This window comes from Stegostoma tigrinum, chromosome 4 (genome assembly GCF_030684315.1).
Source record: "Stegostoma tigrinum isolate sSteTig4 chromosome 4, sSteTig4.hap1, whole genome shotgun sequence".
NCBI lineage: Eukaryota > Metazoa > Chordata > Chondrichthyes > Orectolobiformes > Stegostomatidae > Stegostoma > Stegostoma tigrinum.
The window spans coordinates 80,278,804-80,305,002 of NC_081357.1; the positions used below are offsets into that span (position 1 = coordinate 80,278,804).

The 26,199-nt window shown below is 40.8% G+C and overlaps 1 protein-coding gene across 4 annotated transcripts in view; it reads left to right on the plus strand.

Moving 5' to 3' along the window:
• cad (carbamoyl-phosphate synthetase 2, aspartate transcarbamylase, and dihydroorotase) overlaps positions 1-26,199 on the plus strand; it is a 137,574-nt gene that overhangs the window by 56,361 nt on the left and 55,014 nt on the right. For all 4 annotated transcript variants that reach the window (XM_059645463.1, XM_059645464.1, XM_059645465.1 and 1 more), the window contains 12 exons: positions 648-760; positions 7,988-8,142; positions 8,483-8,614; positions 9,787-10,020; positions 10,315-10,536; positions 10,645-10,833; positions 12,031-12,155; positions 13,555-13,688; positions 15,002-15,114; positions 18,509-18,753; positions 20,244-20,490; positions 21,120-21,218. In XM_059645463.1, coding sequence (XP_059501446.1) covers positions 648-760; positions 7,988-8,142; positions 8,483-8,614; positions 9,787-10,020; positions 10,315-10,536; positions 10,645-10,833; positions 12,031-12,155; positions 13,555-13,688; positions 15,002-15,114; positions 18,509-18,753; positions 20,244-20,490; positions 21,120-21,218 — 2,008 coding nt within the window. The remainder of the gene's footprint in view (positions 1-647; positions 761-7,987; positions 8,143-8,482; positions 8,615-9,786; positions 10,021-10,314; positions 10,537-10,644; positions 10,834-12,030; positions 12,156-13,554; positions 13,689-15,001; positions 15,115-18,508; positions 18,754-20,243; positions 20,491-21,119; positions 21,219-26,199) is intronic.

Consider the following 26,199-nt stretch of genomic DNA (forward strand, 5'->3'; position numbering starts at 1 on the left):
AGCTTACGCAAGCATGGATGAGAATTTCAGCAGAGGGGCTGAGACAGATGACTGAGTTAGAAAGTGCAATCTCGGTGTTAGCAAAAGTATGGGATTGGAACCTGAGCTCTGAATCTAATTATCGACTTAGCTTGTATATTTTTGATAGCGGCCTGCATCATTCACTTGTGTTGCCAGATCTCATTCTAATTGTCTATCTCTGACAATTTCTTGGCTGCACTTAGAATCATAGATTTATGGCACAGAAGGCGTGTGCTCTGGATGTTAAGACACTTTAAATACATAATCCAAATATTTTTAAATGTTTCAGAAAATGAGGTCTTTTCCCCAGTTTCCTTTGCTGTCAGAGTGTGAAGTTCGTTAAAATTTAAAAGTTGGTCGTTGTTTTCTGAAATTAGTCAGTCATCTTGAAGAATTTAGAATGATCTGGGACAAGGTAACAGAGCTTTGGAGTTTTACCTGCTACTTTGGCAGCTGGAAACAAGCAGTCTTGGGCTGAACAACCGGGCTACTAACTCATTTTTTTTTCATTCAGTCTTGGTATACTGATTTTGTGGCTTTGCTGGCCTTGTGGCTAGTTATGCAAAGTTCAAGAAACCAAATGATTAGTCCTTTTTTATTATTTTAACTTTTTTTAAAATGCCCAGTGTCCAGTTCCACCCAGAGCATATGGCAGGACCAACAGATCTTGAGAATCTTTTCGATGTCTTTCTGGATTGCGTACGGGATGTGAAGCAAGGAGTTAATTCAGAAAAAACTGGTAAGAACACTATTTTGAGCTGGATGCCATGCCTCACTTTACAAATTTCAGTGGATCCAAAAGTGAAATGGAAGCTAATGCATATTCACATTTTTAAAATATGCGTTGTATTGTGTCTGGTGTTTCTTTTCCTCCTAAGAATTCACCGGCATGTTCCAGTAAGGAGGATGGACGGATGACAAGGTAAGGGACCATTGAATAACAAGGGAGGTTATGAATTTAGTCAGAAGGGAAGAAAGAAGCATATGTAAGGCTTAAGAAGCTAATGTCAGACACTGCCCATGAGGAATATAATGAAAGCAAGAAAGTACTCAAGCCAGGAATTAGGAGTGTAAGAAGGGGCATGAAATGATCTTGGCAAACAGGGTTAGAGAGGATCCCAAGGAATTCTGTAGATACATTTGAAACAAAAGGATAGTTTGGGAGAAGGTAGGAACACTCAAAAATAAAGGAGGGAACTTGTACTTGGAGGCATAGGATGTAGGTGACAGCCTAAATGATCGCTTTGTATCGGCATTCACCTATGAAACAGATATGACAGATAGTGAGATTTGTGTGGAGCATGTTAAAATGCTAGGGCATTTTGAGATCAAGAAAGAAGTGGTGTTGGGTGTCTTGAAGAGCGTTAAGGTGGATAAGCCCCTGAGGCCTGATGGTATCTACCCCAGGTTATTGAAAGAGGCAGGAGAAGAGATTGCTGGGGCTTTGATCAAGATTTTTTATCCTTGCTAGCCACTGGAGAAGTTCAAGAGGACTTGAGTAACTAATGTTGTTCCTCTGTTCAGGAAGGGAAACAGAGATAATCCAGGAAACTCTAGACATGTGAGTCTCAGATCGATGGTTGGGAAGCTTTTGGAGAGAATTCTTAGGGATAGGATTTGCGTACATTTGGAAAAGCATGGCCTAATTAGGGACAGTCGGCATGTTTTTGTGCAAGGCAGTTCATATCTTACTAACTAGTATGAATTTTGGAGGAGGTGATCAATGAGGGTAGAGCAGTGGATACTGTTTGCCTGGATTTTAGTAAACAAGCTACCTCATGGTCGGCTCATCCATAAAATTAAGATGCACGGGATCTACAGTGACTTGGCTTTGGAACTGGCTTGCCCGTAAAAGGGAGAAGGTAGTGGTGGAAAGGTGTTTTTCAGGCTGGAGGTCTGTGACTAGTGGCGATCCACGGGAAGCTGTATTGGGACCTTTGCAGTTTGTGATATATATATGAAGTGACTGAGGTGCAAATATAGATGGGTGGGTTAGTAAGTTTGCAGATGATTGAAAGATCAGTGGAATTGTGGATAGTGTAGAAAGTGTTCAAAGGATACAGTAGGATATAGATCAGTTACAGATATGCATGGAGAAATGGCAGATGGAGTTTAATCCAGCGAAGCGGAAGAGGGAGGCTTATGTGACGATGAGACGAGATGGTTCAGATGAGGCGATGGAGGGTTACACATTAGCTCAGAAGGATTTAAAGAGAGAGTTAAGAAGAGCAAGGAGGCGACATGAGCAGACATTGGCAGGTAGAATAAAGGAGAACCCTAAAACTTTCTATAGGTATGTGAGGAATAAGAGGATGACTAAGGTAGGAATAGGGCCAGTCAAAGACAGAAGTGGGAAGTTGTGTGTGGACCCCGTGGAGATTGGAGAGGTGCTAAATGATTATTTCTCATCTGTTTTCACTGAGGAACAGGAGAATATTGTAGAGGAGATGACTGAGTTACGGGCTACGAGAATTGAAAGGATTAAGGTTACTAAGGAGGAGGTGTTATCAATTCTAGAAGGTGTGAAGGTAGATAAATCCTCTGGGCCGGATGGGATTTTTCCGAGGATTTTCTGGGAAGCTAGGGAGGAGGTGGTGGAGCCTTTGGCCTTGATCTTTGAGTCCTCATTGTCTACAGGTTTAGTACCAGAGGACTGGAGGAATGCAAATGTTGTGCCCTTGTTCAAGAAGGGCAGTAGGGATGACGCAGGTAATTATAGACCTGTGAGCCTTACGTCTGTTGTAGGTAAATTTTTGGAAAGAATTATAAGAGATAGGATTTATAATCATCTAGCAAGCAACAGTTTGATTGGAGATAGTCAGCATGGATTCGTCAAGGGCAGGTCGTGTCTCACAAACCTCAGAGTTTTTTTGAGAAGGTGAGCAAGCATGTGGATGAGGGTAAGGCAGTTGATGTGGTGTACATGGACTTCAGTAAAGCCCTTGATAAGGTTCCACATGGTAGGCTTTTGGAGAAAATACAGAGGCATGGGATTGAGGAAGATTTAGCAGTTTGGATTAGAAACTGGCTTTCTGTAAGAAGGCAACGAGTGGTGGTTGATGGAAAATATTCAGCCTGGAGTCTGGTTACTAATGGTGTGCCTTAAAGATCTGTTTTGGGATCACTGCTGTTTGTGATTTTTATAAATGACTTGGACGCAGGCATTGGTGGATGGGTTAGTAAGTTTGCAGATGACAGTAAAGTCGGTGAAGTGGTGGACAGTGTGGAAGAATGTTGCAGGTTGCAGGGAAACTTGGATAAACTGCAGAATTGGGTTGAAAGGTGGCAAATGGAGTTTAATACGGATAAATGTGAGGTGATTCACTTTGGGAAGAATAATAGGAAGGCAGAATACCGGGTCAATGGAAAGATTCTTGGTGGTATCGATGTGCAGAGGGATCTTGGTGTCCGTGTGCATAGATCCCTGAAAGTTGCCACCCAGGTTGATAGTGCTGTTAAGAAGGCTTACGGTGTTTTAGGTTTTATTGGTAGAGGGATTGAGTTCCGGAGCTGTGATGTCATGATGTAACTGTACAAAATGCTAGTGTGGCCTCATTTGGAATATTGCCTGCAGTTCTGGTTGCCCCATTACAGGAAGGATGTGGAAGCATTGGAAAAGGTGCAGAGGAGATTTACCAGGATGTTGCCTGGTCTGGAGCGCAGGCCCTATGACGAAAGGCTGAGGGACATGGGTCTGTTCTCATTGGAGAGAAGGAGGTTAAGGGGATTTAATAGAGACATACAAGATGATCAGAGGATTAGATAGAATGGACAGTGAGAGTCTTTTTCCGAGGATGATGACTTCAGCTTGTACAAGGGGGCATAGCTACAAATTGAGGGATGATAGATTTAAGACAGATGTCAGAGGCAGGTTCTTTACTCAGAGAGTGGTAAAGGCGTGGAACGTCCTGCCTGCCAATGCAGTGAACTCTGCCACATTCAGGGCATTTAAACAGTCCTAGGATAAGCATATGGATAATGATGGGATAGTGTCAGGGGAGGGGCTTAGATTAGTTCACAGGTCGGCGCAACATCGAGGGCCGAAGGACCTGTTCTGCGCTGTATTGTTCTGTGTTCTATGTTCTAATTGTGAGGTGCTGCACTTTGGGAGATCAAATGTAATGGAAAATTTGCAGTTAATGGCAGGACTCGAACAGCATTGATCTACAGCAGGACCTTGGAGTTCAAGACCGTAGCTCCCTGAAGGTGGTCATGCATGTATATGGGGTGGTTAAAAAAGGCATATGGCATGCTTGCCTTTATTGGCCAGGAGATTGAGTACTGTAGGACGGTTATTCTCGACCCGCGGTAAAGACTTAGGAGGCAGGCAGGATTCCAGTAAGTTTATTCAAGCAGAAACCAGTTTACGCGCGGAGACGACCAAAGAATCTTCCTGGAAACTGGCTTTGGAAGATAGATCCTCTGCTTTACAAAGAAATACCGCATTTTTATACATTTTGTGTTGTAGTAATCAAATGCAACACAATTCATTGTCCTTCCCCCGGCCCCCAATCCAAGCAGCCAATCTTGTGGGACACCTAATCGATGATGGACTCTTCTATGGACAGTCGCAGGTTCCCTTGATCTTAACGGTATTAGCTAGACATTGTAATCGCTAGGCCTTGGGATCTTTCTATGCATCCTTCCTATTCATTCACATTCCAAAAGCTTAATTACTGTAATCCTTTGGGTCTTTCTCAGGCTTATTTATCTGTAAGGACAGATCAAATTCTATTACCCATTGTATGGATCTTTTATCACATGCAGCTACTCCCATTTTCCCATTGTCCCAATTACATAGTGTAAAAACAAAAAGTCAGTTAATTTTAACTAATTGCTATTGGTTAACTTCTGTTATAAGGTTAATTATACGAGTAACGTTATATAACTACTTCTACTGTCCGCATTTTATAATTTATGGGTTATGAGCAATCTGTCTTGTTCAGGGCATAAGAGAAGGCGTCTCCTTAAGGCTAGTTAACCTTCGCATCGAAGCTTAAATGCTTTTTAAGGTTTGTTTTATATTCTGGTTATGTACTGAAATCAACTTCTACGAATAGAGCATTTTTAGCTAAAAATTATTTCATATTAATGGTAGCTTCAAAGAGACAACTATCTGTCCTAAGATATCCTTTTATCAGAACTGTTTTGGATGGGAATTACAGCGTTTTTTTTAAACTGACCTTCTAGCAGTTCTGTTCAAAGATACCAATGTATTTCACTGCGTGAGCAGGTTGCTTGGTTTCGCTTAGCTTCTGTCTGCCATCTTGTAAGCAGGCATGGTCAGCTTCGTGTGTTTAGCTACAAGTCACCTTACATAACCAGGTACAGCACATCCCTACAAATATAATAGTCAGAATGTCATGTTGCGGCTTTATAAGTCTTTGGTTAGGCCACACTTAGAATATTGCGTCCAGCTCTGGTCATCACATTTCAGGAAGGATGTGAATGCCTTGGAGAGGGTGCAGAAGAAGTTTACCAGGATGGTGCCTGAATTAGAGGGTATGAACTATAAGGAGATGCTGGAAAAACTTAGATTTTCTCTGGAGTAGTGGAGACTTGATAGAAGTTTATAAAATTGTGAGATGCATACATAGGGATGATGATCGGGAGTTGAAGTGCACACAACGGGGTGTGCATTCAAGGTGAGATGGGGAAAATTCAAAGTGGACAAGAGGGGTAGGTTTTTTTACACAGAGAGTGGTAGGAATCTGGAATGCAGTGCCGGGGTGGTGGCGGAGGGAGGTATGATAGGACATTTAAATGACTTTTAGATAAGCACGTGAATATGCAAAGAATGGAGGGGTATAGAACAAGGACAGGCAGAAAGGATTAGTTTAATTGGCATCATCTTTGGCACAGTGTGGACTGAAGGGCCTGTTCTTGTGCTGTACATTTCCACGTCCTATGTACTGTGACATCATTTTGGTTGTGAAGTACCTAAAATATCTGAGTGGCTGACGTATTCGTAATCTGTACTTTCTTTTTCTCTGCATTTTGAAAGATTATGTTTAAGGTGTCATGTAAAAAGCCCTAAACATAATGTTTTAAATCAGTTACTCATGACAAATGGCCAGCTGAAGCAGTTGATTTTCTATTACTAAATTCTATTTTGACCTTTCTGGAGTTATTTGAGGCGTTTAAGATTTGAATTTCGATCCATTTTTTAAGTCTTGTTTGAAATAGATTTTGCTTAATTGAAGGTAGACGAACAGGAGGCTGGAAGAACACAGCAGGCCAGACAGCATCAAGAGGAAAGGAGCAGTCAACGTTTTGGGTATTACCCTTCTTCAGGACTGGATGTAGGGGTAGCGGGAGCTGCAGATATAGTTGGGGGGTGGGGAGAAGAGATGGAGGCGGAATGGTGGTGGTAGGTGGACACACGTGTTACCTGGTTGGTTGATGGAAGTGATGAATGCAGTTGGTGGCTACAAGGGAGGAGTTGGGGCTGGAAGGGAAGGCCAGGTGGATGGTAAGGTTATTTGAAATTGGAGAACTTGCACTGTTAAGTCCTCAGGGCTGTAGGATGCCCAGACAGAGGTAAGGTGTTCTTCAAATTTGCATTACAAGTCACTGTGACACTGGAGGAGGCCAAGGACAGATAAGTCAGAGATGAGTGGGACGGAGAGTCGAAATAGGTTGTGTCTGGGAGGTTTAGTTGGCTGTTACGGGCCAGGTGGAGGTGCTTGGCAAAACAGTCACCTAGTCTACATTTGTCCCCACCTATGTTGAGAAGACCACACTGGGAGCACCAGATACAGTAGACTGGGTTGAAGGAGATGCACGTGAAGTTCTGTCTCACTTGGAAGGGCTGTTTGGGGCCTTAAATGGAGGCAAGGGAGGTGATGTGTGGGCAGGTGTTACATCTTTGATGGCTACAGGGGAAGGCACTGAGTGGGTTGGAGTGCTTGGTGGAGAGTGTGATGTGAACTAAAGAGTGGCAAAGGGAATGGTCCTTGTGGAAGGCAGAGAGGGATGGGGAGTGGAAGATCGTCCGGTTGTTGGGGCCTGTTTGGAGTTGGCGGAAGTGTTTGAGGACAGGTCGAAGAAGGGTAATAACCAAAACATTGACTGCTCCTTTCTTCCAGATGCTGCCTGGCCTCCTGTGTTTTTCCAGTCTCCTGTTTGTCTACCTTGGATTCCAGCATCTGCAGTCATTTTTTTCTCTAATTTTTGCTTATTTAATGTTTTGACTTTTTTCCTATCTAAAAGTAGCAAATTCATGCATCTTTTGATTTCTGGTTATATCAGAATAAATGTTTTCAGTTCACACTTGCTGTTGCACTAAGGGAAGTTGTAGCATTTTGTTCTTCCTTGTCACTGAGTTGTTGGCAATTCTTTTTGCAGTGTGCTTAATAAGATTTAGCGTTACTTATAAAAAATAAGTTGTGATTATCATTGTGGATTCCTCATCAATGGCAGTCTGTGCAGTTTAAAATTGCAAGATGGTTATTATAATCCAGCCTCATTGTTTTTGATAGGTTTAAATGTGAGTAAACACTTTTAAGAATTCTGCTGTGGTTTCTTGTTTAAAGAAAACCCAAGTAGCACTTGTATTGGAACAGGAAAATTGTACTGCGACCCTAATGTGCTTACTGCAACTCTCAATTTAATATGTGCAATTGGTAATTGCTGCCTTTAATTACCATGCCAGTTCTTCAGATCATAAAATATATGTTATTGGATATGTTTCATCCATTTTAATACTGATGAATGTTTAGGAAAAGTGATGATGTGGCACTCTGCAGACTATATATAATCAGTCACTAACTTTTATGTGAATCAACACCTTCTTTAAAAAAGTATGTATACTTCTTAGTAATTGAACACGTTCAACTGCATCTCTGCCCCTTTCTGAAACAGAGACTGTAGCTTTAAGATTTTTCTTTTTTCCAAATACAGATGGTTGCATAAAGTGGCTGTTAAATACAATGATGTTGCATATTAAAATTGTCTTGTTATTTAGTTAAGGAACGGATGATTTCTTATTATTCCTACAAAAATGGAACTGACCAGTGTAAAATCCCATCCGGAAGAATACAGCCTCGAAAAGTCCTCATTCTTGGATCGGGTGGATTGTCTATTGGTCAAGCTGGGGAGTTTGATTATTCTGGTTCTCAGGTGAGTTGAAAAATAGATCAACAACGATTTGTTAGTGATACTTTTTAAATGTGACGTGCATCCATCTGGAAACAAGTCAAGACAACAGTAAATGTCACTAGTTTGTTGACTTTGTGTTTGCAAGTTAAAGGTTTAGGTTGTCTTCAAGGTTTCATGAAATATTTCTGGGATTCGGACACTTTACTATAGATTAGTTTGTGATTTGAACTTTGTTATGCCACTTTATTTGTCTTTCTGGTTTAGATTTGATTAACATTGTCTTGTCTCAAAATATTTGTTTAGATTTCATTGCTTATGTTTTGATCATCTGCATCTTACCCAAACAATGGTTTTGTTTCAGGCTATTAAAGCTCTGAAAGAGGAGAATGTTCAATCAGTGCTTATTAATCCAAATATTGCAACAGTACAGACATCTAAAGGACTCGCAGACAAAGTCTACTTTCTGCCTATTACTCCGGAATATGTGGCACAGGTATAGTTGCTTTCACTGCTAATATACAAATTCCTATTTTGTGCCTATTTCTATTGTGAATACCTCAGCAAAGTAACCTGCCACTAATCATGATCATTGCAAAAGTAACTTAAAGTTTATTTCTGGCTAACTCCTGAGACTTTTGATTCATGTCAGCAATGCATACCAGAAAATTTGTTGTCATTTTAATCAATTTTGGCTTTAGTTCACTTTTATGGCTGCCTATTTTAACTCCTGCATCTGTATCACATTTGATAACATTATATCTGAAGTTTATCTGGGGTAGTGAGCCATGCCAAATAGGAAGATCCTAAGTTTGCAAGGCCTTAGCTAATCTTATCTCGAATAATAAATGGAACTCATGCATGTGGCCTTAATGATTCTGTCGGAGGAGAGAAGAAAGTCTGGTGCAACTTGCATTTTCCTCAGCAACCCTTTCAACCTTTAACGATAAGGTATGACAGCCTTCGGGGAGCACGTGAAATTCTTGGATGATAGTTTTAAGTTTCCAATTGTAAATAGAACTGTTCTGGTAAGGAGTTGTTGGCTTCAGGATGGGAGGAGATGGAGGGAAGAAGAGCACAGTTTAAAAAAAATATATTAACTCTATTTTAGATATGGCCGCTTGATCTTGCTTACAAATTGTAAACATAATGTTAGAAATTGGAGAGAAAGAACTTGTGTTTTTAATGACCATATCAGATCTAAAAACAGTGATTTTCTCATGAAGTACAGTCACGACTTCTGTAAGGACGCCCAATGTTTGCATAAAATGGTCCTCTGATTAACAACAAGAAGAATAACTGTCTGTTTATTTTCCCTTTGCCAGTATTTGTTGAAGTCAAAATATTAATTTAAAACCTGCTCTGCCGTCTTAACTAAAGGCATGAGATCGTTTACAACTGCATGAATGAAAAGATATGGTCTTGATTTCATGTATCCAAAACACTGTCTGTAGAGTGCTACCTTATTGCTTACTGCTGTGTCAGCTGAGTTTTCATGCATGCGTGCTAACCCACTGACTTTTCAGAAGAAAGAAGTTACCACAAAGAAAAATCACCGAATAGCAGCTTATACGGTGTAACTGCGGTTAATGTGTTTGCATATGTAACTAAGACTTGAGTTCCATGCATTAAATGTAAATACAGAGACATAATATTTCGGATTTTCAGGTTATTATGAATGAACGACCAGATGGAATCCTCCTGACATTTGGTGGACAGACTGCATTAAATTGTGGAGTGGAGCTTCAGAAAAGAGGAGTTTTAGAAAAATACAATGTCAGAGTTTTGGGCACTCCAGTTTCTTCTATTGAGATGACAGAAGATCGCAAAATATTTGTGGAGAAAATGGCACAAATTAATGAATACGTGGTACCCAGTGAAGCTGCATTCTCTTTAGATCAGGTAAAAATACTGATTTTTCTTTATAGCCCTGTCCCAGTTATTGCATACTATTTGTAGTGAACCAGAATTTTCCTCAACATTACAGCAACATTTGTAAACAAATCCCATAAGCTAGGCAGTAGTGTGACTCATGTAGTTTGAGAAATAAACACATTTTGTCAATCTTTTAGCATTTATGTTTGCAAGCTAAATGTACTGTCATTTGGTCTGTATAATAACTTCTTGCACACTTGTGTTGTTGGACATCTGAGTCAAATTTCACCTAAAATAATTAATGCCTCTTCAATTTATTAGGCTATAAGTGCAGCAGAACGTCTGGGTTATCCAGTTCTGGTACGGGCTGCCTTCGCTTTGGGTGGCCTGGGCTCAGGATTTGCTCAGAACAAAGAGGAGTTGGTGACCTTAGTGACACAAGCATTTGCACATACATCTCAAATTCTGATCGATAAGTCTTTGAAAGGCTGGAAGGAAATAGAATATGAAGTTGTCAGAGATGCCTATGATAATTGTATCACAGTAAGTATAGAGAATCTGATACTGATGAAGTCTGTGTCAATTAGTGGTTATCTTGGTTTTTGCTTTCACTGAAAGAGTTATTAAGTGGAGTGTTATTTACATCTATAGGTTTGCAATATGGAAAATGTCGATCCATTAGGAATCCACACAGGGGAATCAATAGTTGTTGCACCAAGCCAAACTCTAAATGACAAAGGATATAACATGCTAAGAACTACGGCAATCAAAGTGATACGGCACTTGGGTGTTGTGGGAGAATGTAATATTCAGTATGCCCTGAACCCTGAATCTGAACAGGTATATGCTGCTTGATCCTCCTGGTTCTCTTAATTATCTGCTGTAATTAAACTTAATGAAATTTGTCTCCTACTTTATCGTGCGACTAGAATTTCCTTTCCAGTAGCTTTAATATATTCATATTCAGAGCACAAAGTTTATTGACTGGAAGTGACCATTGAACTTCCTGTATATTTTCATAGTTTCAATAAAAATGACAATGACAGCCAGAAAGCAGTGGATCATAATTTGAAAACAGTATTTTTAAGCCAAAATTCTGCATCCATTAGTACAGATTATGTAAATATACCTGAAAGGAGAGCAGTGCAGTAGATTTGGAAGCATCTTGGGCTTTAATGGCTATTTACCTCCTTTTACAACATTCTTGCTGATAGTGACATAGTATTATAAAAAACGGTTTTAAATCCATTGACGGTCACAAAACGTCAGGCTTGTCTGTCATCCCACCCTGTCCATATTCTATGCTGGCCATTTTAACTATGCTTAGGCACTAAGATATAAATTACTTACCTCTGGAAAATAAATAACTTGCACATAGATGCAATTATATAGAACGTATGTTTGATAGTTAAAATTAGGATACCATGTTTTGAGATTTTGTTTGTTACTTGAGCAAAAATTATTTAATTTCAAATTGTAATTCATCTGTATTTGATAAATGATACATCAGTAAGTAGGAATTACCCAAATTTCAATTCGTTTTGAAATCCTAAACGTGTTATGTGGCTTACTTGCTTGGTCAATTTTTTTTCATTATTCATGAGATTGTGGATATCAATGGCAAAGCCAGTATTTGTTGTCCATCTCCAACTGTCACTGAACTGAGTGGATTGCTAGACCATTTCAATTAAGAATCAATCACATTACATTGGGTTTGGCGTCCCTTAGAGCAGATCAGGTAAGGGTGGCAGATTTCCTTCCCTGAAAGATGTTAGTGAACTGGATGGGTTTTTCTGACAATTACTAGCTTCATGATAGTTTCACGATTACTGAGGCAAGGCTTTAATTCCAGATTTTAATAATTGAATTTAAATTGTGAATTTAGATATGTTAGATCAGTGGCATTACCACTGCTGCTGCTGAATTTCTGAATTTGTTTGCTAACTTGGCTTCCATTTTTCATTTTTAAAAGTATTTCATTGTAGTAGTACTTGAGCATCATTTTCACATCACTTTCATGTCACTTTTCTTTTCTAGTATTTTATAATTGAAGTGAATGCTCGTCTCTCCAGAAGTTCAGCTTTGGCCAGTAAAGCAACTGGTTATCCATTGGCTTATGTTGCAGCCAAACTAGCCCTGGGTATCCCCTTGCCTGTCCTAAGGTAATTCTTGCTTTACAACTAAAGTGAGTCTCTTGTGCATGAATATATTGATGCTTTTGGGCAGCAGGAGAACTCTATGTGGATCTTGTCAGATGGGCTGAAAGAGATCTATTCCTTCAAAAGTAAAATGTAAACTGTAAATGTTATATCCACTGTGTAGTTTAGGAAGCATCTGTGCACAAAGGAACACTTCATTATTTCAATCGGAGACATTTTGATAGTTGTAACTTCTTCCAGTGTGTTTATAGGTCGATACCCAGCAGTCGAATATTGCCCATACAAAGTTTATATTTCAAGTGGCCTGTAGTACACAATAATATAACAATTTAACATACTAAATTGATCTTAGTTTCTGAAATTTTATTAGAGGCCTCATGGTTGAAATCTTCTGTGTGTTAATTGTTATGAAATTGTGAACTAATTTGTCGGCCAAATGTGTCGGCTCAGGTTTGGACAACCAAAGGGCCTGTTCCTATGTTGTATTGTGCTTTGCTCTAATTAGTTAAGAAATGGTTTATTTTTGTTGCCACAAATGTACAAAAGAAATCATTACCTTGATCATATTTCAAATGCAGACTATTTTTTATTATGTTGTTATTATCTTTTAATTATCAGTCAAATGTAATTTGGTATGTTGCTAATTGCAAGTTAATACTTCAAAATTAGCACAGAGCAAGATATTGAACTCTTCTTCCACCACCTTCACCGTGACCCTATTTCTTTGATCAGAAATCCCTCTCAACACCTACAACAGACCTTTTCCCGCCATCTGGCCTCTGCTAAGATTTTTTGTCATTGATGTGACATCAACTGTCTATTTCACTAATTTGCTGAGTTGCTGTAACCTACCTACCTCCAAACCTGAAGCTTTTGTTTTCAGTCTGCTCCATTGATGCGAGGTTGTTTTGTTATTTGGCTAATGACCCTCTGCCCTATAAAAGCTAAGTGCCTGTTTTCAGACACATGCTCCTAACCCGCTTAACACACATCATTGAAAATAAAAAGACTTTTTTTCAGATTTTCACACTCTTGCTACAGAATTTTTCTAACTTTCGGTTCCCCAAATACCCAACAGTCCATCTCTAACTCGTTAACAAGATTCACAGACAGTCCTGCCTGAAAGTTTTTCCACCAGGCTATATAACTGTTGTTATTTTGAATGTCATCCAAGGCATATGAGTGCTGATCTTTCCTGCCTGGAATGCAGGAACGGAAGTCAAATGCGTTGTGATATTGCAACATTCTTCAGGTCTTCTAGTGGAAATTGCAACTTTCTTCCTTTTCCTTATATTTCTACTCTCTTTGTGCTTTAAAGAAAGGAAGCATTAAAAAGCCACAAGACCTGCATGAATTCTCCTGTAATTCTCTGCTGATTTTTTTTTTTGTATATCTAATGCAGAAATTCTGTGACAAATTCAACAACTGCAAACTTTGAGCCCAGTCTGGATTACTGTGTCGTGAAGATACCCCGTTGGGATCTGAGCAAGTTCTTGCGTGTAAGCACCAAAATTGGAAGCTCTATGAAGAGTGTTGGTAAGTATGGTTTATAGCCAAACCTGCAGTACAATGTTGCCAGATAATAAAAATTGGTTGTTTTGACACTTGTATGCTGATTGTGTGTTTGTTAAGGAGTTCGCCTTGACCATCAGTATCAGGAAGTCAGATGCCATGGTGGTTCTACCAAGTTCTCAGAGTCAAACTACTATTTTGTTCGGATGTATCATTTATCTTGTCACAAATTTGTAAGCTTGTACCCATTATTAAACAATTTCAATATTTGATCTGAGAATACAAAAGTCTAGAAATGATGCATGCGAAAATATCTTTCTCCTAATTTTAATTAATTTTTGGATTGTCATTTGATAGCTAGTTTCCAAATCAAGTCAGCTATCTTAATACTCTTTAAGATTAGGTACAGAACTTAACTTGGTATTCCAGCCCATCTTCAAACATTTGAAGGGGCAGAACAGTGGCTCAGTGGTTAGCACTACTACTGGTAGTGCCAGGGACCTGGGTTTGATTCTGCTCCGGTTTCCCCTCTCAGTTCAGAGCGCAGGTTAGGTGGCTTGGCCATGCTAAATTGTCCAGGGATGTGCAAGCTAGGTGGATTAGCCATGGAAAATGCAGGATTATGGAAATAGGTTAGAGGGTTAGGTCTGGCTGGGATGTGATTTGGGATTGGGGGAGTGTGGTGTGGTATTGATGGGCTGAATGGCTAGTTTCCACGCTGTGGGGATTCTGAATTCTGTATATTTCTTTACTGCTGCTGTGCGCAGTTACAAAGGACCAAGACTGAAGATAACAAATAGTTTATTATTTTAAAGGTCTCTATTGTGAAACTGACTGCAAGAAAGTTGCTCTTTTGGCTGGCTGTTTGTATTGGGATTCTAGGTAGTGGTTTGTTGCAAAGCCAGTGTTTGAAAGGAGAGTGAGATTTCAGCGTCTTTGTAATTCTTACTGCATTCTGAACTCTGAGCTTTACTGAACCATGGTTGCCGAGACTGCCTGGGTGGGAGAATGGAAATCTGTGGCAAAATTCATGTGAGCAACTCGGAAACAATGAGGCCTGGAAACAGGCTGAGCTCTTACCCTGAGCAACATAAATGGGTGGGTCATGTGTTGTAAGTATGTCATTATTTACATGAATGTTGTATCGTGCATAAATGTTTGCCCAAGTTAATTGTAAAAGTTTGAATTTTTTTAATAATGTACAACCCATTCATCGTATGAAGTATGATAATGAAAAGCAAAATGTGGGCATATAGTTTACATCAGCCAGCATCAATTAATGGTTGTGTCCCTTTCATCAGAACTATGTATTCATTTATATAATTTGTCTCAAAAAGGAGAAGTTATGGCTATTGGTCGCAATTTTGAAGAAGCGTTTCAGAAAGCACTGAGAATGGTAGATGAAAATTGCATTGGATTTGATCATACCTTGAAGCTGGCTACTGATGAGGTATGTTGGGGATTATTTCACCTCTGTTACATTAATGGCATGAAGATTTAGCATCTTCCAGAAAATAAATCCTAATAATTCTAGAGACTTTCATTGTGTGTTTTCATCTTACACCGGGATAGCAGTAGATAGAAATAGTGTACATAGGTCGGCACAGCATCGAGGGCCGAAGGGCCTGTACTGTGCTGTAATGTTCTATCATACCGATCTCAAGCCCATCTAACGTACACTATTCCATGTACGTCCATATGCTTATCCAATGACAACTTAAATGTACTTAAAGTTGGCGAATCTACTACTGTTGCAGGCAAACCATTCGATTCCCTTACTACTCTCTGAGTAAAGAAACTACCTCTGACATCTGTCCTATATCTTTCACCCCTCAATTTAAAGCTATGGCCCCTCGTGCTCACCATCACCATCCTAGGAAAAAGGCTCTCCCTATCCACCCTATCTAACCCTCTGATTAGTTTATATATTTCAATTTAGTCACCTCTCAACCTTCTTCTCTCTAATGAAGACAGCCTCAAGTCCCTCAGCCTTTCCTCGTAAGACCTTCCCTCCATACCAGGCAACATCCCAGTAAATCTCCTCTGCACCCTTTCCAAAGCTTCCACATCCTTCTTATAATGCAGTGACCAGAACTGTACACAATACTCCGAGTGCGGCCGCACCAGAGTTTTGTACAGCTTCAGCATAACCTCTTGGTTCCGGAACTCAATCCCTCTATTAATAAAAGCTAAAACACTGTATGCCTTCTCAACAGCCCTGTCAACCTGGCTGGCAACTTTCAAGGATCTGTGTACATGGACACCGAGATCTCTCTGCTCATCTGTACTACGAAGAATCTTACCATTAATCCTGTACTTTGCCTTCCGGTTACTCCTACTAAAGTGCATCACCTCACACTTGTCCGCAGTAAACTCCATTTGCCACCTCTCAGCCCAGCTCTGCAGCTTATCTATGTCTCTCTGCAATCTACAGCATCCTTCGTCAGTGTCCACAACTCCACCGACCTTAGTGTCGTCTGCAAATTTACTAACCCATCATTCTACGCCCTCATCCAGGTCATTTATAAAAATGGCAAACAGCAGTGGACCCAACACCGACCCTTGTGGTACACCACTAGTAACTGGTCTCCAGGATGAACATTTCCCATCAACTACCACCCTCTGTCTTCTTTCAGCAAGCCAATTTCCGATCCAAACTGCTATATCTCCCACAATTCCATTCCTCCGCATTTTGTACAATAACCTATTGTGGGGAACCTTATTGAACGCCTTGCTGAAATCCATATACACCACATCAACCGGTTTACTCTCATATTCTATATAAATCATTTGAAAAATATTTTTCAAGCTTCTGGTAGTTTCTGACTCCTATTTAGTCTTTAATTTGTATCATTAAACCAGAAAGTGAATACTTTTTTTCTGTACATTAATGATATTGAAATTACTAACGAAATCAAGGATCTGTGTGGGAAAATGTTGTTTCTCATGGAAATTCAGAGAGCTGGAAAGCCTGAGATTTCTTCAGAGGTAGATAAAACATCATTTGTTGGAGGTACCAACCATTGCAAATCATCTCGCCATTGCAATTGGTTGTGTTTTACAGATAGAATCACGTGCTTTTGTTTTTGTTTTCTTCCCAAGTTGGACTTCAGTGAAGTTTTTCTGCCATCTGTGAAGATGGGCATACTGCTATAAATTTTCTACTCGTACTTAGAGTTGACTTGGTGTAGTGTAATAGTTGTAGGTAATCTGATGCATTTACTGTAATAACATTATACTTGCAGACTAAATGTTAAATTGATTTAATTCTTTTTTTAATCTTGATGAAATTGCATAATTTCCCGATTTTAGTTGATTGAACTATCGTATTAAAATCATATATCTGTCCCTGTCATTTGTGACATTGGATTTAAAAAGGAAACAATCATTTAATTGGCTTCCTTGAATATTGCAACATGCATAATTGGGGGGAAAATAATTTTGTGTTCTGAGTTCTGATCTCTTTGGAACAATAGCATCTTTTCTCGGAAGTTCTGATACGTAACCTGAAATGGTCACCCTCCCCCCACTGCACCACACAACCAGCCCAGCTCTTCCCCCCCCACCCACTGCATCCCAAAACCAGTCCAACCTGTCTCTGCCTCCCTAACCGGTTCTTCCTCTCACCCATCCCTTCCTCCCACCCCAAGCCGCACCCCCAGCTACCTACTAACCTCATCCCACCTCCTTGACCTGTCCGTCTTCCCTGTGACCTGTCCGTCTTCCCTGGACTGACCTATCCCCTCCCTACCTCCCCACCTACACTCTCTCCACCTATCTTCTTTACTCTCCATCTTCGGTCCGCCTCCCCCTCTCTCCCTATTTATTCCAGTTCCCTCTCCCCATCCCCCTCTCTGATGAAGGGTCTAGGCCCGAAACATCAGCTTTTGTGCTCCTGAGATGCTGCTTGGCCTGCTGTGTTCATCCAGCCTCACATTTTATTATCTTGGAATTCTCCAGCATCTGCAGTTCCCATTATCTCTGATACCATCAAAGTAAAGGTGGCTACCTGGAATCTAACACTGCTGTTCCAATGCACTTGAGTGGAGCGTTCATCACTGGCTATTTAAGTTAGGTATCACTGCACACTTATGTGGAAGTGAGCTTGAACCAGCTTTTGAGGCCAGCATTAAACATCCATCTCCAATTAGCACTGGGAAATGTTTCCCCACTGTCTTGGGCAATGCTATGTCTGTGATAACTAAATAAAGACAGCCCAACAGGGCGGCGACAGCCTAGTGGTAGTATCACTGGACTGTTAACCCAGAGATCCAGATAATGTTCTGGGGAACCGGGTTCAAATCTCACCACTGCAAATGGTGGAATTTTCCAAAATTATCTGGAATTAAGAGTCTGATGATGACCGTGAATCTATTGTCGATTGTTGGAAAAACCCATCCCTGATGTCTTTTAGGGAAGGAAACTACCATCCTCACCTGGTTTGGCTTACATGTGACTCCAGACCCACAGCAATGTGGTTGATTATTAACTGCCCTCTAAAATGCTGCCTAGCCAACATCCTGTGAATGAATAAAGAAGAAAAACTACATTGTCATCTTGTATTTTTCCAGAATACTGATTGTAATCAGAATTTGGCATTGTAATATAAGCCATAAGAGCTAATAGTACTATTCCTTATGTCAAGCTAATGGCTCTTTGTACCAGTTTTTGCTTTGTGTGTTGTTTTGTGCTAACTCAGACACAGTTTCACAATTCTCTTACCGGTTTAATATTAGTATTTGCCTGGAAGGTCCAGCTTTCGAATATTTTTCTTGCAGATTCCTTCTAATCTCAATTTTAAATAAACTGCGTGATAGTTTACTACCTTTTGAATTATGTTTTAGGAACTTAAAACTCCAACGGATAAGAGAATCTTTGTCCTTGCTGCGGCCTTAAGGGCAGGCTATGAAATCGAACGTCTATATGAGTTGACCAGAATTGACAAGTGGTTTCTTCACAAAATGAAAAACATTGTTGAATATTCAATGAAGCTTGAGTTGTACACAAAGGATGAAATGCCTTGTCATGATCTCCTGCAAGCTAAGCGTCTTGGTTTCTCTGATAAACAGATTGCAATGGCCATACAGAGGTAAACCAGTGAGACAATTCACAGTGTCTGTATAGTGCAAATTGTTTTCCCAAACAAATTGTCTAAAAGCAATCAAATTTTATTAAGATGTTAACCATCTCAATTTGACTTTTCATTTCTGCACAACTGTAATACTACAGGACTGTCAGCATGTTCCTGGGCACCACCACCAGTTCCTAATATTTTGGTGTATTTTATCTCCGATCCTTTAGAAAATCAAGGCAAATTGACACAAGTTCATTTGAAAAATAAGCAGTTTTTGATTATTGAGCTTACTGTTTAAGTTTGTGCTTACGGATTGATTTTTCACTATCATGTACTTTTGTTTTTGGACGAGGGGATTGAAGGATGGGTCAGCAAGTTTGCAGACGACACAAAGGTCGGAGGTGTCGTTGACAGTGTAGAGGGCTGTTGTAGACTGCAGCGGGACATTGACAGGATGCAGAGATGGGCTGAGAGGTGGCAGATGGAGTTCGACCTGGATAAATGCGAGGTGATGCATTTTGGAAGGTCGAATTTGAAAGCTGAGTACAGGATTAAGGATAGGATTCTTGGCAGCGTGGAGGAACAGAGGGATCTTGGTGTGCAGATACACAGATCCCTTAAAATGGCCACCCAAATGGACAGGGTTGTTAAGAAAGCATATGGTGTTTTGGCTTTCATTAACAGGGGGATTGAGTTTAAGAGTTGTGAGATCTTGTTGCAGCTCTATAAAACTTTGGTTAGACCGCACTTGGAATACTGCGTCCAGTTCTGGGCGCCCTATTATAGGAAAGATGTGGATGCTTTGGAGAGGGTTCAGAGGAGGTTTACCAGGATGCTGCCTGGACTGGAGGGCTTATCTTATGAAGAGAGGTTGACTGAGCTCGGTCTCTTTTCATTGGAGAAAAGGAGGAGGAGAGGGGACCTAATTGAGGTATACAAGATAATGAGAGGCATAGATAGAGTTGATAGCCAGAGACTATTTCCCAGGGCAGAAATGGCTAGCACGAGGGGTCATAGTTTTAAGCTGGTTGGTGGAAAGTATAGAGGGGATGTCAGAGGCAGGTTCTTTACGCAGAGAGTTGTGAGAGCATGGAATGCGTTGCCAGCAGCAGTTGTGGAAGCAAGGTCATTGGGGTCATTTAAGAGACTGCTGGACATGTATATGGTCACAGAAATTTGAGGGTGCTTACATGAGGATCAATGGTCAGCACAACATTGTGGGCTGAAGGGCCTGTTCTGTGCTGTACTGTTCTATGTTCTATGTTATGGCCTGCACCATATTTGATCAATAGATGTCGAGATTTTGGCTGAAAAGCTACAGATGAGATTATACGTTGTGATTTGACTTTGTTGCCCTGCTCAGTTAGCTGGAGAGAGTGAGGGAAAGATTTGGAGAAGTTGAAAAATCCTAAGTCTATCTACCTTGCTTTCTGGATAAGTACATGTTCAATTTCTTTGTATCCAAGGCCGATGAGCTACAAATTGCTTTGATTGTTTTTCCTTAGTACTGAGCTTGCAGTGAGGCGATTGAGACAGGAGTGGAACATCCTTCCTGTGGTGAAACAGATTGATACAGTAGCAGCTGAATGGCCTGCTCAAACCAACTATCTTTATTTGACGTATAATGGTGAAGGACATGATCTTGACTTTACCACTCCTCATGTGATGGTGATTGGTTCCGGTGTTTACAGAATAGGGAGCAGCGTGGAGTTTGATTGGTGTGCTGTTGGATGTATCCAACAGTTACGCAAGGTAAGTCTTCAAAATTGCTTTCTTGACATATTTAATATGGTTTTTTATAGGAATAATTGTGGATTGTGGCTTCAGTTCATACTCTCCTGAATAATCTGTCCAATGAATACAGTCCTCATTGCCAAAAGAATGTACTCCATCAGGCTCTGTAAAATCAACAAAGTTGGTAACTTTACACTACTGACCTCCAACAGAGTTGTTGGAGGTGAGTACATGCTTGAACACTCCCTGTACCTGGACTTGTGATTACCTACAAATTTTCCTCGTTGTTACTGGACTCATTGACAATTGATTGGGATGTGCTCATTATGCAGATCAGCGGGATAGATCAACTTTTCAAGCACAGGTTTACACACTGAAATGAATGTACTGGCAGGCCTGACTCCTGTCTGTTATCCACAGTTGACAAATTTTGGAAAATTTATGACCATAATAATATAAACATAATTGTGAATAAACAGCAAATTGATGACTCATAGCTTTGGTGATTTTTAAAGTTACATACAATGCCTTCCCCAAATCAGTAGGTATAAATTTAACATTTGATTGACCAGAAGTGTAGCATAGGGTGCTTATGTTCTGGAAAGCTGAAATGCCTTTTAAATAAACTCATGTTTTATTTCATACAGATGGGCTACAAAACCATAATGGTGAATTATAATCCTGAAACTGTCAGTACAGATTATGATATGTGTGACAGGCTTTATTTTGATGAAATATCATTTGAGGTAAGTTAATTCTCCTGTAATTCTCTGCTTATTTTTAGAAAAGCGAAGAGAGAATTGTTTAGAAACTTAGAACCATATTTCATAAGAGAATTCTTATTTAAATAAAAATGGAAAATTTCTACAATTTGCTTTTTCTAACAATTTTAATGCTAGGTTTCCTGACGTTTCCATTCCTAAAGTTGTAACTTTTTTTTGTAAAGCATGCATGGGAAAAATATAAGGCTTTTAGTTCTACTTTGTCTATTTTTTGAGTGAAACTTAAAAAGAGGAGACCCCTTCAGTGAGATTTCATAGTAAGCGTTCCAATTTCATGGCTGTGATGAGATATTTTCCTGGAATCGGGACTGAATTAGTTGATTTTATAACAAAAACTATTCCCATTTGTTTAATTAAATACCACAGGACCTTCTGTTTCAATATTCTTCAGGATAGAATCCCTCTTGAACATTGAGATGATACTCTGTGCTGTGTGAATTACATAGAACAGTGAATTCTTATTTATGCCCCGTATTTCTGTTTTTCTATACTGAACTGGGTGATCTTGGCTTGACACTTGTGGAGTTGTTGTTTTCATGTGAAAAATTCAGGCTCCAATAATTATCGAATAATAAGTGTCATCTGTAGACTATCAGCTAGTGGAAATGATATAGAAGAACAGATCCGCAGGGAAATTACAGAGATTCCAATATTATAGAATAATTATAATGGGCGACTTTGGTTACCCAAACATAGACTGAGATATTTGGAGTGTAAGAGGCAGAGAGGTGCAGCACGCCTGAACTGTGTGCAGGAGAGCTTCCTACAGCAGAGGATTTCAGATCCAATAGGAAAGATTAGATTAGATTTCCTGAAGGAAGCGTACGTGAGGTCTAGGTGACTGAAGAAGCGTTGGAAGAATATGGGGAATGCAGAGCGAATCTGAAACAAGGGATTAAGAGGGCTAAGAGAGGACATGAGATATTGCTGGCAAACATGCTTAAGGAAAATCCCAAAGCCTTTTATTCATATATAAAGAGCAAGAGGGTAATGAGAGACAGGATTGGCCCACTTAAGGACAAAGAAGGAAAGTTACGCGTTGAGTCAGAGAAAATGGGTGACATTCTTAACGAGTACTTTGCATCGGTGTTCACCAAGGAGAGGGACATGACAGATGTTGAGGTTAGGGATAGATGTTTGCTTACTCTAGGCCAAGTTGACGTAAGGAAGGAGGAAGTGCTGGGTATCCTAAAAGACATTAAGGTGGACAAGTCCCCTGGTCTGGATGTGGCCTATCCCAGGTTATTGAGGGAAGCGAGAGAGGAAATAGCCGTGGCCTTAACAGATATCTTAGCAGCACCCTTAGACACAGGTGAGGCCCCGGAGGACTGGAGACTTGCTAATGTTGTCCCCTTGTTTAAGAAGGGTAGCAAAGATAATCCAGGTAATTATCGACCGGTGAGCCTGATGTCAGTGGTTGGGAAGCGACTGGAGAAGATACTGAGGGATAGGATCTATTCCTGTTTGGAAGAAAATGGGCTTATCAGGGACAGGCAACATGGTTTTGTGCAGGGAAGGTCATGTCTTACCAACTTAATAGAATTCTTTGAGGACATGGCAAAGTTAATTGATGAGGGAAAGGCTGTAGATGTCATATACATGGACTTCAGTAAGGCGTTTGATAAGGTTCCCCATGGCAAGCTGGTGGAGAAAGTGCAGTCACAGGGGGTCCAGGGTGTGCTAGCTAGATGGATAAAAAAACTGGCTAGGCAGCAGGAGACAGAGAGTAGCAGTAGAACGGATGGTTTGGAGGAAGATGTAGCTGGTCTGATCAGCAAGTTTGCAGATGACACTAAGATTGGTGGAGTAGCAGATAGTGAAGGGGACTATCAGAGATTACAGCAGAATATAGATAGACTGGAGAGTTGGGCAGATAAATGGCAGATGGAGTTCAATCCGGGCAAATGCGAGGTGATGCATTTTGGAAGATCTAATTCAAGGGTGAACAATACATTAAATGGAAAAGTCCTAGGGAAAATTGATGAACAGAGAGATCTGGGTGTTCAGGTCCATTGGTCCCTGAAGGTGGCAACGCAGGCCAATAGGGTGGTCAAGAAAGCATATGGCATGCTTTCCTTCATCAGACTGGGTATTGAGTACAAGAGTTGGCAGGTCATGTAACAGTTGTATAAGACTTTGGTTCGGCCACATTTAGAGTACTGTGTAGAGTTCTGGTCGCCACATTACCAAAAGGATGTGGATGCTTTGGAGAGGAGGTTCACCAGGATGTTGCTTGGTATGGAGGGTGCAAGCTATGAAGAGAGGTTGAGTAGATTAGGATTATTTTCATTAGAAAGACAGAGATTGAGGGGGGACCTGATTGAGGTCTACAAAATCATGAGGGGTATAGACAGGGTGGATAGCAAGAAGCATTTTCCCCAGAGTGGGGTCTCAATTACTTGGAGTCATGAGTTCACAGTGAGAGGAGGAATGTTTAAGGGAGATATGCGTGGAAAGTTCTTTACACAGAGGGTGGTGGGTGCCTGGAACGTGTTGCCAGCCAAGGTCGTTGTCGCAAACACGTTAGCATCTTTTTAAGATCTATCTGGATAGGTACATGGATGGGCGGGGAGCAAATGGACACAGACCCTTAGAAAATAGATCACAGGTTAGACAGAGGATCTCGATCAGCGCAGGCTTGGAGGGCCGAAGGGCCTGTTCCTGTGCTGTAATTTTCTTTGTTCTTTGTTCCAGATTCCCTACAGTGTGGACACAGGCCCTTTGGCCCAACAAATCCACACTACCCATAAGACATAGGAGTGGAAGTATGGTCATTTGGCCCATCGAGTCCACTCCGCCATTTAATCATGGCTGATGGGCTTTTCAACTCCACTTCCCTACGCTCTCCCCGTAGCCCTTAATTCCTTGTGAGATCAAGAATTTATCAATCACTGCCTTGAAGACATTTAATGTCCCGGCCTCCACTGCGCTCCGTGGCAATGAATTCCACAGGCCCACCACTCTGGCTGAAGAAATGTCTCCTCGTTTCCGTTTTAAATTTACCCCCTCTAATTCTAAGGTTGTGCCCACGGGTCCTAGTCTGCCCACCTAACAGAAACAACATCCCAGCGTCCACCCTTTCTAAGCCATACATTATCTTCTAGGTTTCTATTAGATCTCCCCTCAACCTTCCAAACTCTAATGAATACAATCCCAGGATCCTCAGCCATTCATCGCACGTTAAATCTACCATTCCAGAGATCATCCGTGTGAATCTCCGCTGAACATGCTCCAGCGCCAGTATGTTCTTCCTGAGGTGTGGGGCCCAAAATTGGACACCGAATTCTAAATGGGGCCTAACTAGAGCTTTATAAAGTCTCAGAAGCACATCACTGCTTTTATATTCCAACCCTCTTGAGATAAACGACAACATTGCATTCGCTTTCTTAATCACGGACTCTACCTGCAAGTTAACCTTTAGAGAATCCTGGACCAACACTCCCAGATCCCTTTGTATTTCTGCTTTACGAATTTTCTCACTGTTTAGAAAATAGTTCATGCCTGTATTCTTTTTTCCAAAGTGCAAAACCTCGCATTTGCTCACTTTGAATTTCATCAGCCATTTCTGGGACCACTCTCCTAAACTGTCTAAATCTTTCTGCAGTCTCCCTATCTCCTCAGTACCACCTGCCTGTCCACCTATCTTCGTATCATTGGCAAACTTCGCCAGAATGCCCCCTGTCCCTTCATCCAGATCATTAATATATAAAGTGAACAGCTGCGGCCCCAACACTGAACCCTGTGGGACACCATTTGTCACTGGTTGCCATTCCGAAAAAGAGCCTTTTATCCCAACTCTCTGCCTTCTGTCAGACAGCCAATCCTCAATCCAAGCCAGTAGCTCACCTCGAACACCATGGGCCCTCACCTTACTCAGCAGCCTCCCGTGAGGCACCATGCCAAAGGCCTTTTGGAAGTCTAGATGGATAACATCCGCCGGGTTTCCCTGGTCTTAACCTACTTGTTACCTCTTCAAAGAATTCTAACAGGTTTGTCAGGCATGACCTCCCCTTACTAAATCCATGCTGACTTGTTCTAACCCGACCCTGCACTTCCAGAAATTTAGAAATTTCATCCATGACGATGGATTCTAGAATCTTAACAATTACCGAGGTTAAGCTAATCGGCCTATAATTTTCCATCTTTTATCTTGAACTTTTCTTAAACAATGGGGTTATGACAGCAATTTTCCAATCATCTGGGACTTTCCCAGACTCCAGTGACTTTTGAAAGATCACAACCAAAGCCTCCGCTATTTCCTCAGCCACCTCCCTCAGAACTCTAGGATGTAGCCCGAGGCCAGGAGATTTATCAATTTTTAGACCTTTTAGCTTTTCTAGCACTTTCTCTATTGTAATGCCTACCATACTCAACTCTGCCCCCGACTCTCCTTAATTGTTGGGATACTACTCATGTCTTCCACTGTGAAGACTGACGCAAAAGTACTCATTAAGTTCTTCAGCTATTTCCTTATCTCCCATCACTAGCCTTCCAGCATCAATTTGAAGTGGCCCGATATCTACTTTTGCCTCTCGTTTGTTTCTTATGTGTTGAAAGAAAGTTTTACTATCATTTCTAATACTACTAGCTAGCCTACCTTCATATTTGATCCTCTCCTTCCTTATTTCTCTCTTTGTTATCCTCTGTTTGTTCTTGTAGCCTTCCCAATCTTCTAATTTCCCAGTGCTCTTGGCCACTTTATAAGCTGCCTCTTTTTCTTTGATACATTTTCTGACTTCCTCCGTCAGCCATGGCTGTCTAATCCCACCCCAGATAATCTTTCTTTTCTTTGGGATGAACCTCTGTACGGTGTCCTCAATTACACCCAGAAACTCCTGCCATTGTTGCTGTACTGTCTTCCCCGCTAGGCTCTGTTTCCAGTCAATGTTCGTCAATTCCTCTCTCATGCCCCTGTAATTACCTTTTATTTAACTGTAAGACCATT